The 14,797-nt window shown below is 28.6% G+C and overlaps 1 protein-coding gene and 1 long non-coding RNA gene across 2 annotated transcripts; both read left to right on the plus strand.

Annotated features, from left to right (window-relative positions):
* The first annotated feature begins 1,514 nt into the window (after window positions 1-1,514).
* LOC128194988 (uncharacterized) lies at window positions 1,515-5,264 on the plus strand. The gene is made up of 3 exons (XR_008246494.1): window positions 1,515-1,682; window positions 1,796-1,904; window positions 5,067-5,264. It is a non-coding gene; the product is annotated as an uncharacterized LOC128194988 (long non-coding RNA).
* Window positions 5,265-7,448: 2,184 nt separating this feature from the next.
* LOC108338418 (protein CYSTEINE-RICH TRANSMEMBRANE MODULE 13) lies at window positions 7,449-8,497 on the plus strand. The gene is made up of 3 exons (XM_017575290.2): window positions 7,449-7,665; window positions 7,797-7,950; window positions 8,285-8,497. The coding sequence occupies exons 1-3, from the start codon at window positions 7,611-7,613 to the stop codon at window positions 8,328-8,330; spliced, it is 255 nt and encodes an 84-aa protein (XP_017430779.1). The 5' UTR covers window positions 7,449-7,610; the 3' UTR covers window positions 8,331-8,497.
* Window positions 8,498-14,797: the final 6,300 nt, after the last annotated feature.

Below are 14,797 nucleotides of genomic sequence, written 5' to 3' on the forward strand. Positions count from 1 at the left end.
AGATTATTTTTCATAAAATATTAAAATCTAACACATTAAACCATTTTTTAAGAAAAATAAAACTTACTAAACTATTTAAGGATCATGATATTTTAATATTAAATACATTTTTATATTTATTTTAACTCTACTATTTTATTTTTCATGTTTTTCTTCTCTTACAAAAGTTTATCTTTTTTAATAATTATATTATTTTTAAAAGTGAGTTGTTAAGATGAAGTATTAAAAAAATATATTTCTTACAGGATAATGTTTGCATGAAAAAAATGTTTTCGAGAATGTATTCCTTCTACATACTAAATAATAATATTATATTAAATTATATTATTTAATTAAAATATAAATTAAATTATCAATTTATATATTTGAGAAAACAAAACTCTAGAGAAATTGCGAAAATGTCTCCTTTGAAAATTTGGTAGTCGTATATTTATTAGGTTTTGTGTTGTCATTTACTTGGTACTGACATGTTTTTTTTTTTAACATAAAGATACATTAATTTGGTGCGAGTACTTTGTATGAAGGTGGAAATGCTGAAGAGACAATGATTAGATATCTTTTTTATTCGCCATGTACAACTTCTTATAATTTTTAGGTTTTCTTGCTTCTTTCTTTCATCGTATTGTTGTTTTTCGTATTTGTTCTCCTTTTTCTTTTTTCTTTATCTTTCATCAAGCATTGTTTAGCTGTTAATGGTGTTTTTCTCTTCCATTTCCTTCTCTTTTTTACTGGCTTAATTTTGTTTCAGCTACTTTACTTTGCATTCATTTACTTTTGTTGTATATATCATATACAATTGTTTTCAATGAATAAGAAGTTCGACAATGCATAAAAGATTGACGGTAGAAAAGAGACACTTAAACTTAGGATTAAAATCAATAACTTGTGGTATGTTAAGAATAAAGATAGAAATAAAGATCTAGAAATGATTTTTATGGATGATAACGTACATATGATTTTTCAATCTTTTTTTCAATTTTCTTACTGCAGGTGGGAACTTCAGACCAATCTGGAGTGCTAGACGGGCAAACTGCGAGCTACCATACTATCGGACTGCTCAGTAAAACCATAGTTAGTACTTAAATTTCAATAATAAAAAATGATATTAAATATTTACATACCAAAATAACAATATAAACAATGATAAATTCAACCACTAATATGTTACCTAAAGGTCTTTTGAGAAGGAGATTAAGGTAACAGAGAAATTATACTTTCAGAAAACTTTTTTATTTTAAATCTTAATATATATATATATATATATATATATATATATATATATATATTAAGGAGTGACAGAAAAATATACATTTAAAAAATAAAATTACTGTTTTATTTACTTTTCACTTTAAAATTTCCTTAAATTCGACTTTTAGGTATTTAACCCTGTTATTATCTTAAAGCAAAGCATCTTGAAAGTATAATTGCTGATTTTGAAAGCAAAGCATCATTTTTAACGTGTATATAATGCTATAATGGAAGGAAACATAGATTCTTCGTCTTTCTCTCAAACTCTCACTGCCACTCAATCATCTTTATATACAAAAACCCTATTCCTCAATGCATCGCAAACCATTCAGTCTATACAAGCAATTGAATCAACGGTTGCTATCAAAACACCAATAACATGAGCCACGACGATGATGAGAAACACTCCCCAGTAGGTGCTCCTCCCCCACAGGGTATCTATCTATCTATTTTAATTTAAGTTACTTATTTTCTGGGTTAATAGCTTTGGGTAATAAAATCTGATTAAACGGTCGTTATGTTGTGAACACTATATGTGACTCAACAGCAGCAAAGGACCCTCACACTCCACCGGTTTACCCGCCGCTAGACGGTGCTCCACAGTACGTTCAACAACCTCTTCCACCCAACCAAGAAATGGGTTGTTTTGAAAAATGGTATGTCTCATTTTATTTTATTTTTGTTTCTTACCCAATGATTCTCAAAATTATTCTATGTTTTTAAGGACTTAGATTACGATAATTGAGAATTAATTATTTAATATATGATTATAGAAAAAAATTAATATTAATTTAAAATTTCATAATACTATATTTACTAGTATATTAGTTTGTACAATGTCCATGATAAATAAATATATTTCGAATACTTAAATTTTGTAACGTATAATTTCTTTTATATATAACGTAACATTTGTAACGTATAATTTCTTTTATATTTTGTTTTCATGATACATAATTCTCTGTAAATCAAATTTAGTTTCTCTATTTTAAAATAGAGGCATTCAATGAGATCGTTCAAATTAAAAGTTTGACATCTAACATTTTAATATCAACTCCTGTGCCACTCCAATTAGTTTAAACATCAACAAAACTAAATTAACGTATTTTTAAAATTTACACAAACTAAATTCATGAGTTTAAAAGTAGATAAACTAAAATCAAGTTAAATGGAATTAGCAAAAAGAAATATTGAAATATAAAAGTTTTAACAAGAAAAATATTTGTTAAATTGATTGTACTATATGACCGTCCGGTCAGTTTAAAATCAATGAGTCACACTAATCATAAATATTTGGTAGATGGCGGGAAACATAAACCAAGCGGTCACCCCTAAGCAACAATTAAGATCGAGGATGATTAACTTAAGTCAAAGCACGACCATTACAAGTTGGATCGTAATTAGGTTGACGCTAATCTAAAACTCATTCTAAAATCTATAAATTCAAGTTTGAGGTAGTATGCTAGGTTAGTTACATACGATTGAATCTTTGTTGACTTTGACATCAGAGTATTACAGGTAACCTCCTAGTACAACCGAACGGAGTGAAGGACGAACAATGAACAATGTAAGGAGTTGGATGAACAAAACTTAGAAGATTGTTAACCTCGACCCACAAATCAAAACATTCATCTGGAATTCGGTGAAGGGAAATCAGACGATCATAACCTTAACCAAGGTGGAATATGAATAGAAGAAATTCAGCGTGACACCCTTTTTGCCATGGAAGACTCGCTCATTTTTCTTGCACACGGCAAGCTTGAAATGTTTGGGGTCTGTTGTTGCCTTAACTAGGTCCACTTTACCAGCGAATTCCTCCAAGGATTGTCCCATGATGAAGTGAGACACATACTTTTCAACCTCATAAGGAGCTCAACCGTACCCTAGAACGGGCGGGACCAACGTGCAAGATTCAGTCCACTCCTTGGTTGTGTCTACTTCAATCGTAGCAACCTAACCCACGTTGGCTCGGGTAGTGGCATTATTGATATCTACACCCACCGTCGCGTCACTCGAATCCACCTCCTGCTCGGTTGATCCAAAGATGGAAGACCCGACCGATGATACCGATGACGCTAATGACGCCGATGAAGCCAAAGTGCTATTGGCATAACCCCAACCTCCCCTTCCTTCAAACTCCTCAGAGGAGATAGCAAAACGGTCAACATTATTATCTTTAAAAGAAGAAGTGAGCAACACTCGGTTCTTACAAAGAAATTGGAGAGAAATGGTGAAAAGGACGTTGAGCGCCCCTTCATTTATAGATGAAATGGGCACTCCAACGAACCGATCCTGACCATTAAATGAAGGAAGATCTGACGATTCGTACCTCACGATCTTTCATTTCAAGAGATGCACGAATCATAATGTGTCACGTATCACACTTCCATAAGTTGTAACTTCTCCCAACCGACACATCCCTAGGATAATATTTAATGTGGTTACTCACTACAAATTGATCGGTTATGAAATGAGTCCACCTTCTCCAAAATGAGAAAATCCTTTTTAGCTACAAACCCCTTCGCACATCAAGATATGCTCGAGCTTGGGAAGTCTGTGTATTGTATGACTGTCTGGTTACACTAGTCAGGAATATTTGGTAGACCGGTCGATCGGATAACATGAACAAAGTGGTCAGCCCTAAGGAACAATTAGGATCGACAATGATTAACTTAAGCCAAAACAAAATCATTATCAATTGGGCTATAATTAGGCCAATCCAAAGTTCATTGCGAAATTTATAAATACAAGTTTGAGGTAGTGTGACATTTAATATGCATTTATTGCTAAGACTGTCAAATATTTACTGACTTTGGCATAAATTATCTTCTGCAGATAACGTCCCAATGCGATTTAATGGAGTGAAGAACGAACGGTGACCATTGTAATGAGTTAGAGAATGGAACTTGAAAGATAATTAACTTCGACCCCACAAACTCAAACATTGATTAAATCTAATTAAACACAAATTAAAGTTAAACATTGTATTTGTAAGAAATATAACAACACCTTAAATATTAATTATCTATAAGTAATATAACAATAACCATATTTAGCAAGTAGAGTTTATTTTATTTTCTCATACAAGATAATTGTTAATTACTGACAAACACAATCTCTCAATAACATTAAAAATATGTTGGTAATTTAAGTTTATCAACATGAAAAAAAATTGTTGATAAAATGTTTTTTAATAAATATTATTGACGGATGCAAAACACATTGGTAATTACATACTACCACAAATCCATAGATAAATATCTATTCTCGGATTCTGACTCTAGATAATCATTACTGATGAATTATGGTCGTCACTAAAATATATCAATAAGTGTCACAAATACTCTTTTTTATTTTCTTTCTTCTTTTTTTTTCATCTTCTCCTCCTCCTCCTCCTTTCCCAGCCTTTTTTCTTATTGTCGTCGTTGTCACCACCGCATTTGTCGCCTCAACTCATGTTTTGACTTCTCTTCTTCCTTTTCCTCTTCCTTATCTTTTCATATATATATATATATACACACACTACTGTGTGGAATATTTTTTTACTAGTTTTTATCAACCCAATGCATTAAAACAGGTAAAGGATTTTTTAATTGACATATTTGTTTTATTTCGTGCATGTAAATAAAAATAATTTAAAAAACATCAAATAAAGAGAATAAAAAATATTTCATTTTTTAATTATAATTTTTTTATGAATTTTTTTTCTTGTAACTTTATAAGTAGCTTTGATATATTGTTATTGTTATTTCAAAATTTGTTTAATTGTGATATTAGTTGGTAAGGAAAATACAAGTTGATATTGTTTTATTTTGCAGTATAATTGAACTTTGTTGTTGTTGCAAGTGCGACTCATTCTTTTAAGTTCCAAAGAGGTATGTATAGTGATCCAACAAAAACTATTTGGTTGACTCATTAACATCGATGTCATCAAGTCAATACTAGAAATGTTAACAAATGTTTAGACTGTTATTGTAATTTATGTTTCCTCAAGAATAGTAAATTCTTATGATAGATATAATTTATGTGGGTAAAATGTTTAATTTATGGATTAATTATATGTTGTATGAGTTTATATTTCACATTAATTATAAATGAGAAAGTTAAACATTTTATAAAGTAAAATATTTATAAATCCATTGTTTTACTTTTTTTTTTAGTTGGAAGTAATGTATTTTTTTTATATAAGTTGGATTTATATCTCAACGTTATATCTTCTTAATGAATTTGTTCTGATGTATATATTGATCCATTAACATCTATGAATTTAATTTTATTATATTTATTTAAATCATTACAAGTTACTCAATTTTTTTCTTTCTTAATATATTGTTTTTTCCTTTCAATCAATTAGTTTTATTTGTTAAGAATTACTTTTTTGAACAAATTCTAAAATATGAGATTATGAAATCAATGTACATTGTCTTATATACTGAAATACTAGTTTCAAAGTTTTTTTTTTTTTTACATTTTAAAGAAAATTATCTAATATTTACTAATATCAACTTAAAGAGAGGTAAGAAAAAATATTAATATTTTTACAATTACTCTTAATCTAACTCCAATTTCTCAATTTAAATTGTAATAATGTTATGATTGAATCATTTTATGAGATAGATTGAGAAGATTTAATATAGGAATGAGTAAGACACAATTTAGACAAATTTAAATTTTTCACTCACTCAATGTACTCGTTTGTGTTGGTTGATTATTAGATACTTTAAAAAATTATGATACTGATAAATCATGAGTCAACTCATTTAAGAAGTTACAATAACATCTCTATCCTAAATCTTAAAATAATGAGTCTCATTTTTATATTTGGTTCAACTTTTTTATTTTTAGATGATGTTAGAGTCATATTGACATATGTAATATTTTATCATATTTTTATAAATTTAAATGATTTTGTTCTTTATCTTATATTTTTAAAATGAATTTAACTTTGTTATAGTCTCTTTGAAGTTAAGAAATAAAAATTAAAAACTTTTTTTAAATAAACATTTAATCTCTGATGTTTTACAAATAAAATGATGGTAATTAAATTTTCTCATATTGTGTGGGTAGAGGTTGACTTTAACTTTTTCTAACGTAAAAATGTTTGACAAGTTGAAATTAATTTATTTATAAAATATTTCGTAGAACTTCTTTCATAGTTTTTTTTTAAAAAAAATATTTCTAATTTACGTGTAAGTGAAATTTTAATTTATAGAAAAGTTTCTTGAGTTTATTTTTTTACTAAAAAATGTTGATAGAAAACTTGTTCAGATAAATTTAAAACTTTTCTGTAACAAATTATGATTGGTTTAACACTCCCTACAGAAATATAATGCCTTATTTCTTCTGTCCTTGTATTTTATTATTTTATTTTTTCATGTGGCTCTGTTAATATTAATTGTTTTTCAGTTGGCTCTGTCAATACTTATTGAGTACTATTTACATTGATTTTTGTAACTTTTTCCAGTTTTATTTTATTTTCCCTACCTTTATTTCTTATTTTAAAATAACGAATTTAAGACTAATCTAAGACTACGCTTAAAAATAGTATAATTTCTTACAGTTTTACCAAACTTTATCCCATAGAGTCTTTCACAAACAAACCTCTAGTAAGTTCCGCTTACAACAGGAAAAACATTCTTATTACAACTCTATTAGTCGTTTTAACAACTGACTTTACTCATTAAACAATTAATCATAATAATAGATACATAAAATCACATATATTCTTCTGTCATATATAATTCATATAATACGCTTCCAACCACATAGTTTAATTATTAAATGAAGTTAGCCATGTGTCATAAAATATATATTCTGCAAGTTTCTCATTATTATAATAAAATAAAATGAAACATAAATTCTTTCTTATTCACTTTTTCAATGATTATATATGATTTCTCATTAAATAAATACTTGTACACTTTTCAAAATAAAGAGCCTATTTTATAAGAAATTAAAAATAACAGTGTTGTGGTGGGTTGATTCGAATCTTTATGTTAAATAATAACTGAGTGTTGGGGGATGAGAAGAGACAGAGAAGGAAAGGGTCAAAAAGTTAACGGAAAAATTTGAAAGGTACTTTAAAAAAGGAGGCAGGGCATAGTGGAAAAACAGCGTCACTCAAACGGGAATATTATGTACGTTGTCTTGATAGAAAAGATTTGTTTCAAATATTTATGGTTTTTGTTTCCTTAGTCGGTTCAGTTCAGCGAAAGAAACAAGAAACTTCCTCTTCCTCTCACCGCCGTTGAATTCTCTTTATATATACAACACAATAAGCTTTTTCTCTTCCCCGCATCGCAAACTATTCACTCTCCTTGGTTCGTTTCCATCAAGTCTCATCTTCAAAAACACTCATCAACATGAGCTACTACGATCACCAGCAACAGCCTCCAGTTGGGGTTCCTCCCCCACAAGGTATTCATCTATCTATTTCAATGCTTCTTACTTAAACCATATTTTCTTCTTTCTCTTCAAACCCACTGGGTATTCTTCAATTATTCAATTGCTTTTATGTTGTGATTTGTCAATACTTTTTAACTCAACAGGGTATCCAGGAAAGGATCCTTATCCCCCACCAGGCTACCCAGCTCAAGGTTACCCTCCTGCAGGCTACCCTCCACCAGGCTACCCTCCACAAGGCTATGCTCCTCAGTTCCAACAACCTCCTCCTAGGCAAGAAACCGGTTTTCTTGAAGGATGGTATGCATCTCTTTCTCTTTCCAGTTATTATGTGTTGGCGCTGCTGTTTCTTTTCTCTTTTGCTTTATCAAGATCCTTGTTGAGAAAAACACAAATTTCACAGTGGGCCGGAGATCATCTAGGAATTGAATTAGGTTTTTAGATTTTTAGCCTATAGGTTGGACTGAAATTAATTTAAACTTGTGTGATGGGTTTGTATTTGTTTGATGAATCTGGAGATAGGAGTCAAAGGTTCTAATAAATCGTGATTCTTTTGTTTGTTTCGAATTTTTTTTGTTAACCTTTGTTCTATCTAGTAAAAATTGACACAAGCTGACATTGTCTTCTGTTGCAGTTTGGCCGCACTCTGCTGTTGCTGTTTACTTGATGCTTGCTTTTAGGTCCTGAAGACATGATTGGTTGCTGATGAGGTGTCATTGTGGGAGGCGTATTCTGAGTTCTGGTTTATATATGTTCTGTTAATTTAATATTAGATTGGTGTCGATGATTACTGTATTAATGATTACTGTATTTACACGTGTTAATTAACGGATTCATTCTTAGCATAGTTATCATTATCTTTCATCATTATATGCATTTTTCTTATCTACTGGTATGAATTAAACAACTTTGTATCTTATAACAGATAAGATTTGTTTTACTTTTTCACCAAATCTCATGAACAGCATAAAAAAGTAATATATTTCAATTTCATTTATCGTTTTAGTTCTATTAAAAAACTTAACAAATCTCTCTAATAGATGAAAGTATGTTTCATTGATATCAACTGCACAATTACCCACAAAATTAACCAGTTATTGATTTATGAACTTTAAAAGAGAAACTGTGAAGCCTGTGTAAGCTAATCAACTTACCATGAACACCTTTATAGTACACAGAGACATCAATATTTACAATGTCAACATCTCAATTGATTTATGAACTTTAAAAGGAAATGTGAATACCTTTTACTTTTATTTAAAATTTTCCATAAATTATTAATAATAATATTAATTTTAAAATAAAAAATATTAAAAAAAGTTAATAATAATAATAATTATAATAATAATTAATTATATTTTAGTTCTATTAATTTAAATTATAAAATAAAATTATAATCTAAAAATTTTATGCATTAAAATATTATCTATATATTTATTAAATTATTAAAAAAAATCTTTAAATCTTTTCAATTTCATGTTTCTAACCCTTCCAATAATAACTTTACTTTTCTCTCATCATCTTCTCCAATTTATTTATTCATCCTTTTTGTTTCTGAATCCAAACAAACATGTGCAAGCATTAAGGATGTTTCATTATGCACTTCTAAGCTTTTCATATTGTACTTCTAATTTTTTATAATACTCTTAACTAATTAGGTAATTATTTATTAATTATTTTTCATTTTCTCCTATCACGAAACATGCACATTTGTATCCTCTTTCATTTGTATTAAGAAATCATACTCTTCAGTATCCCATTTCAATTGTACTCTCATAATCTTTTCTCATAATCTCTTCTCCTTCTTAATATTTTTTTCTCTCCATTCTATTTGATTTATTTTGGTTGAACTTTTCCTTTTTCAGCTTATATCAATGGTTATCTTTTAATTTTTTAAAATACTCTTAATTAATTAGGTAATTATTTATTAATTTCATGTTTATTAATTATTTTTTCATTTTCTCCTATCACCAAATATGCACCTATGTATCCTCTTTAATTTGTGTTAAGAAATCATACACTTCAGTACTCCATTTGAATTGCACCTCTCATAATCTTTTCTCCTTCTTAATATTTTTTTCTCTCCATTCCATTTGATTTATTTTGATTGAAGTTTTTCTTTTTCAACTTTAAAAGAGAAACTGTGGATCCAAAAATGAGAACATCGGTTATTGAGATCCAATAAATCAGATGTGTACATCCAATGTAAATTTTTTCAGATTTTCACATCCGATTAATGTTTTATCTATATTTAAATTATATTTCTTATTTATTTAATTATTGTTATATTAATTTATAATTATTTTTAAATTTATGCATGAGTTTATAATGTAATTATATAATTTTTAGTTAATATAAATTTAATTATATAAATTTATTAAAATTAATAAAACTATTTTAGAATAAAAAACAACTTATATATCGAATATGAGAATTCAATATATTGAATGTTTTCATTATACCTAAATATACCTATATATAGAATGTGGATATTTGATGTTTTGATTTTGCCTGATATTCAATTTATGTTTAATATTTTACATAAAGAATTTATTATATTACTTATATAATTATTTTATTAATTTAAATAAGTTATATTTAAGTTTATGTATTGATTTTATGAATTTATAATTTAATTAGACAATATTTAATTGTTAAAAAATATTTTTTATGAATTTTTGAGATTTAATATAAATATTTTAGAAAAAATAAAATTGTTAAGATAAGATTTGTTTTTACTTTTTCACCAAATCTCATTAACAACATTAAAAAGTAATATATTTCAATTTCATCTATCGTTTTAGTTCTATTAAAAAACTTAAAAAATCTCTCTAATATATCAAAGTATTGATATCAACTGCACAATAACCCACAAAATTAACCAGTTATTGATTTATGAACTTTAAAAAGGAAACTGTGAAACATATATAAGCTAATCAACTTCCCATGAACACCTTTATAGTACACAGAGACCTCAATATTTACAATGTCACCATCCTCAAGCTTGATTCATGGAGAAATGTGAATATCTTTTACTTTTATTTAAAATTCTCCATAAATTAATAATAATATTATCAATTGTAAAATAAAAATATTAAAAAGAGAGTTAATAATAATTATTATTATAAGTATAATAATAATTCTAATTATAATAATAATTAATTATATTTTATTTATATTAATTTAAATTATAAAATAAAATTATAACTAATAATTTTATGCATTAAAATATTTTTTATCTATATATTTATTAAATTATTTAAATTTTATTTTTAAATCTTTTGAAACATGTACAAACATTAAAGTTGGGACAGCGGACAACAGGACCTCAAACACTTTAAGTTGCGTGCTAGTTCCACTGTAACTTAGCCTTGGTAAAAGGAAATTTACAAAAGAAATAAAAGACTGTCGTTCAAATGTTTCAACAAAATACAAAAACTCAATATATGTTGAAGTTAAGAAATATTCAATATATGATATGTAAAGGCTATGAAGTTAAGAGGACATGCAGATATGAGGAAATTGAAAAAGAAAATATAGAATACTAATGACTTATAAAAAAAATTTAGAAAAATTAATGTAAATACTGTTATAGTTATTTATTTTATGTTGTATTTTTTATTAGAACGTGATTATTATAACTCCAATCAACATTATTCTTCCTTACTTCTAACTCATGTTATTCTTGATAATTTTATAAAAAATATTTACATTTTCTGTTATCGAAAGCGAGATTCACGTAGAAGTATAAAAAGATTATTTTAAGTAAGTTTTGATTCGTGTTATATTTTTTTATTAAAATAAATTCATGTGATGTTCGTATGTTCCGTGTCATCTCAGAATAGGATCATGTCTTCCCTTATAAATAGGATTGTGTTTGATTAACAGAAAGCTATTTGACACCGCATCTTACACGCATCCATTGTGTTAAAGCTTATAGCTATATTAAGCTATATTTATAAGTTTAGAAACAAATTAATATTGATCGTATTACTTAATAAGATTTAAGGGATGAAATAAAATTATGGTAGGAAACAAAAATAGGATTTCTTTAGCTAAATAAGTCTCAAATCCAATATCGAAGACCAACATATTAGATTTAATATATTTGTCCTAAAACCTAGACTCGTTATACACTGATACAAAACTGTGAAAATAACAATAATATATACAATTGTTAATTAATAACAAAGGTTGCAATTATAATTATTCTATATATTGTACAATATCAATATATAAATAATTTATCTATAAAAATGTATAAATAATTTATCCATAAAGACGTATAAATAATTTATCCATAAACACGTATTATGTATAAAATATTAATATAAAATTATTAAATAAAATATTATAAAATTAATAAAGCAAAACAGTATAAACATATTATTAATACAATTGTCTAAATAATATATATATATATATATATATATATATATATATATATATAATCCATGTATAATAACTTTTTGTATACTAGTTTATTCTATTGAATGTTTTATGTTTTGTTTGGTTATTTATAAGGTTTAAATATGTTTTTGGTCTCTTAAGTATCACTGATTTTTGGGTTTTAGTCCCTACTCAAAACATTAATGGCATTTAGTCATCGTAATATTAAAACATGTAAAAATAGTCCTAAAAAATAGAAGGCTTCAACTTTTGGTTGATCTGGCAAACGGGAATGTCACGTCCTCTGCCAGCTTTATTGTTCTCTATCTGCCAGATCAAGTCACCAACACATGACGTTGTTCGAACCCGATTAGAGGTGCTGCCGGAGATACGGGTCGTCATCGCATGGACGTTGCCGCCTCAGCCACCACGCTGCTGTCCACGGTGTTGCCGGTACTTGCGCCGAAAAAGCCACCGCCCTTCATGGCGGACGACCGCCACTTTGCCCCTTCTCCTTCGCACGAGAGGAAGACACATTCACCCTCTGCAGCGCATCCAAGCCATTCACGCCGCACCCAGTCGCCGCCTCTCGGACCATGAGTCAAGGTCGCACCAGTGATGCAACTTGCTGCCGTAGCCGTCGCCACCCGATCCAAGGCGTCGCCGGCGAAACCCATCATCAACAGGACCCGTCTGCACCTGAGAGAGGAGAACTGTTGCTTCTCTGTGACGAGTCTCCACCACCACGAATGAAACCAGCCACCGTCGACAAAGCTGGCTGCCGCTGTTCTCGCCGGAATCGCTCCCTCACCGGCACCATGAGCATTGCTCTCCTCCCTCTCAATGCGAGGGTTTTTTTCTCAAACGCCAAACGTCCCCAGCAACACTCACTGCTAGTGTTGAAGACGAAAGCGCATTCTTTGTTTTTTTTTATCATGCCCTTTATTGGTTAATTCTTCTATCTCATTGTTCACTAGGATTGGAAACGTTGGAGTGTGTTTATGGTTTTCGTTCTATATCTATTGCTTAGAGGGTTAACCCCTTTGTTGGTGGCTTGAGGTGAACAGAGGCAAAGATTGGGTTAGGCATTTCTCTCGTAGGAAGATGGCCATAGGGGTTTTCACGATATAAGCAACGTGGCAGATAGAGAACAGTGAAGCTGACAGAAGACGTAGCATTGTCGTTTGCCAGATCAACTAAAAGTTGACGCCGTCCATTTTAAGGACTATTTTTACATGTTTTAATACTACGAGGACTAAATGTCATCAATGTTTTGAGTAGGGACTAAAACCAAAAATCTGTGATACTTAAGGGACGAAAAACATATTTAACCATATTTATAATTATTACTTTACTGAGCAAATGAGGAGTTAGATAATGATAACAAGTAGTTCTTTAGGCTTCTTGTAGTTATTCTATACAAAAGTCTATTTCTGTGTGAAACCTCTTTATATGTAACATATAATAACTTATCTTATTGCACAAAACTATTATTATACACAACTAAAAGCATGATAGTATATATATATATATATATATATATATATATATATATATATATATATATATATATATATATATATATATATATATATATCGAGGAGTTGATACTAAACTCAATTATTCATATACATGCATTTGTCATTGAAACACATTGAGGTGTGTATTTATAGTGGTTTCTAAATTTTATAGAGTCATAATCTCAAGAGATTACGCACAAGGTTAATCTTATTCATGCCTAGGACTAAACAAGCACAATGACTACGACATCTTACTACTCTCACGACATAACTCATTCTACTCTATTTGAGTGTAAATAGTTATTACAGTTCAGAATACCTCTTTATTGAATCTATATATCAATGCATACACTAAGGTTAAGAAAGAAATTTCTCCTTGAAATTTCTTCAACATCATCATCATACATGTACACACCCATATTGTCACCTTAATTAATAATAATCAACATCATAAATATACATTGGTTTCATCATAGATCTATCTCAAATAATCAAAGAAGAAAAATAAGATTAACATACAAATTGGCGCTCAACGTCATGCTTCTTGCAAAAAGTGGCATTTAATGGTACCTTGTCACCATTACGAACTAAACCATTTGTAAAACTGGTGTTTATCGGCACGGCCTGAGGCTTAACACTTTGAAGCAAAAATGCTCTCAAACTTACAGTGTAACCTGGCGCTCAATGCAAAATTTGATATCGCTCAACATTGTATCATATGACAACAAAGACATTTTTGTGATTCTGAGGGAACTTAGACATGTTCCATTACTCAAATTGGTAGTTCTCTCTTAATGCATTGGTTCAAAACAATTTTAAAACATTTGAACTCGTACCAATTTGCTAAATTCCTTAGATTCTAACTTTCCTCAATCAATCACAAACCAACAAAAATTTCTCGAGCATGAATCAATCATTCAATTTTAATAAATCATACGTACCAATCAAATTCATCCTAATAACTTAATTTGATTCTCAAAAGAAACGTGTCACAAATAAAATCAATAAAAATAAACAAACGACTGTACCCAAATACTTACAAGCAAAAATAAAATATTAAGTCTGTTAATGAAATATAAGAAAGAAAATATAAATTTTTCTTTTGCATCTAACTAAAATTTTATCCTAAAAATATTAAATTATTGAAATATATTTTTGTATGAAATATTTAAAAGATACATCCTTTGCCAAGGTCCCACCGTGGTGGATTACATCTCCAAATTTGTCACACATCCCAA

The sequence above is a fragment of the Vigna angularis genome, chromosome 1, assembly GCF_016808095.1.
Source record: "Vigna angularis cultivar LongXiaoDou No.4 chromosome 1, ASM1680809v1, whole genome shotgun sequence".
Lineage (NCBI taxonomy): Eukaryota > Viridiplantae > Streptophyta > Magnoliopsida > Fabales > Fabaceae > Vigna > Vigna angularis.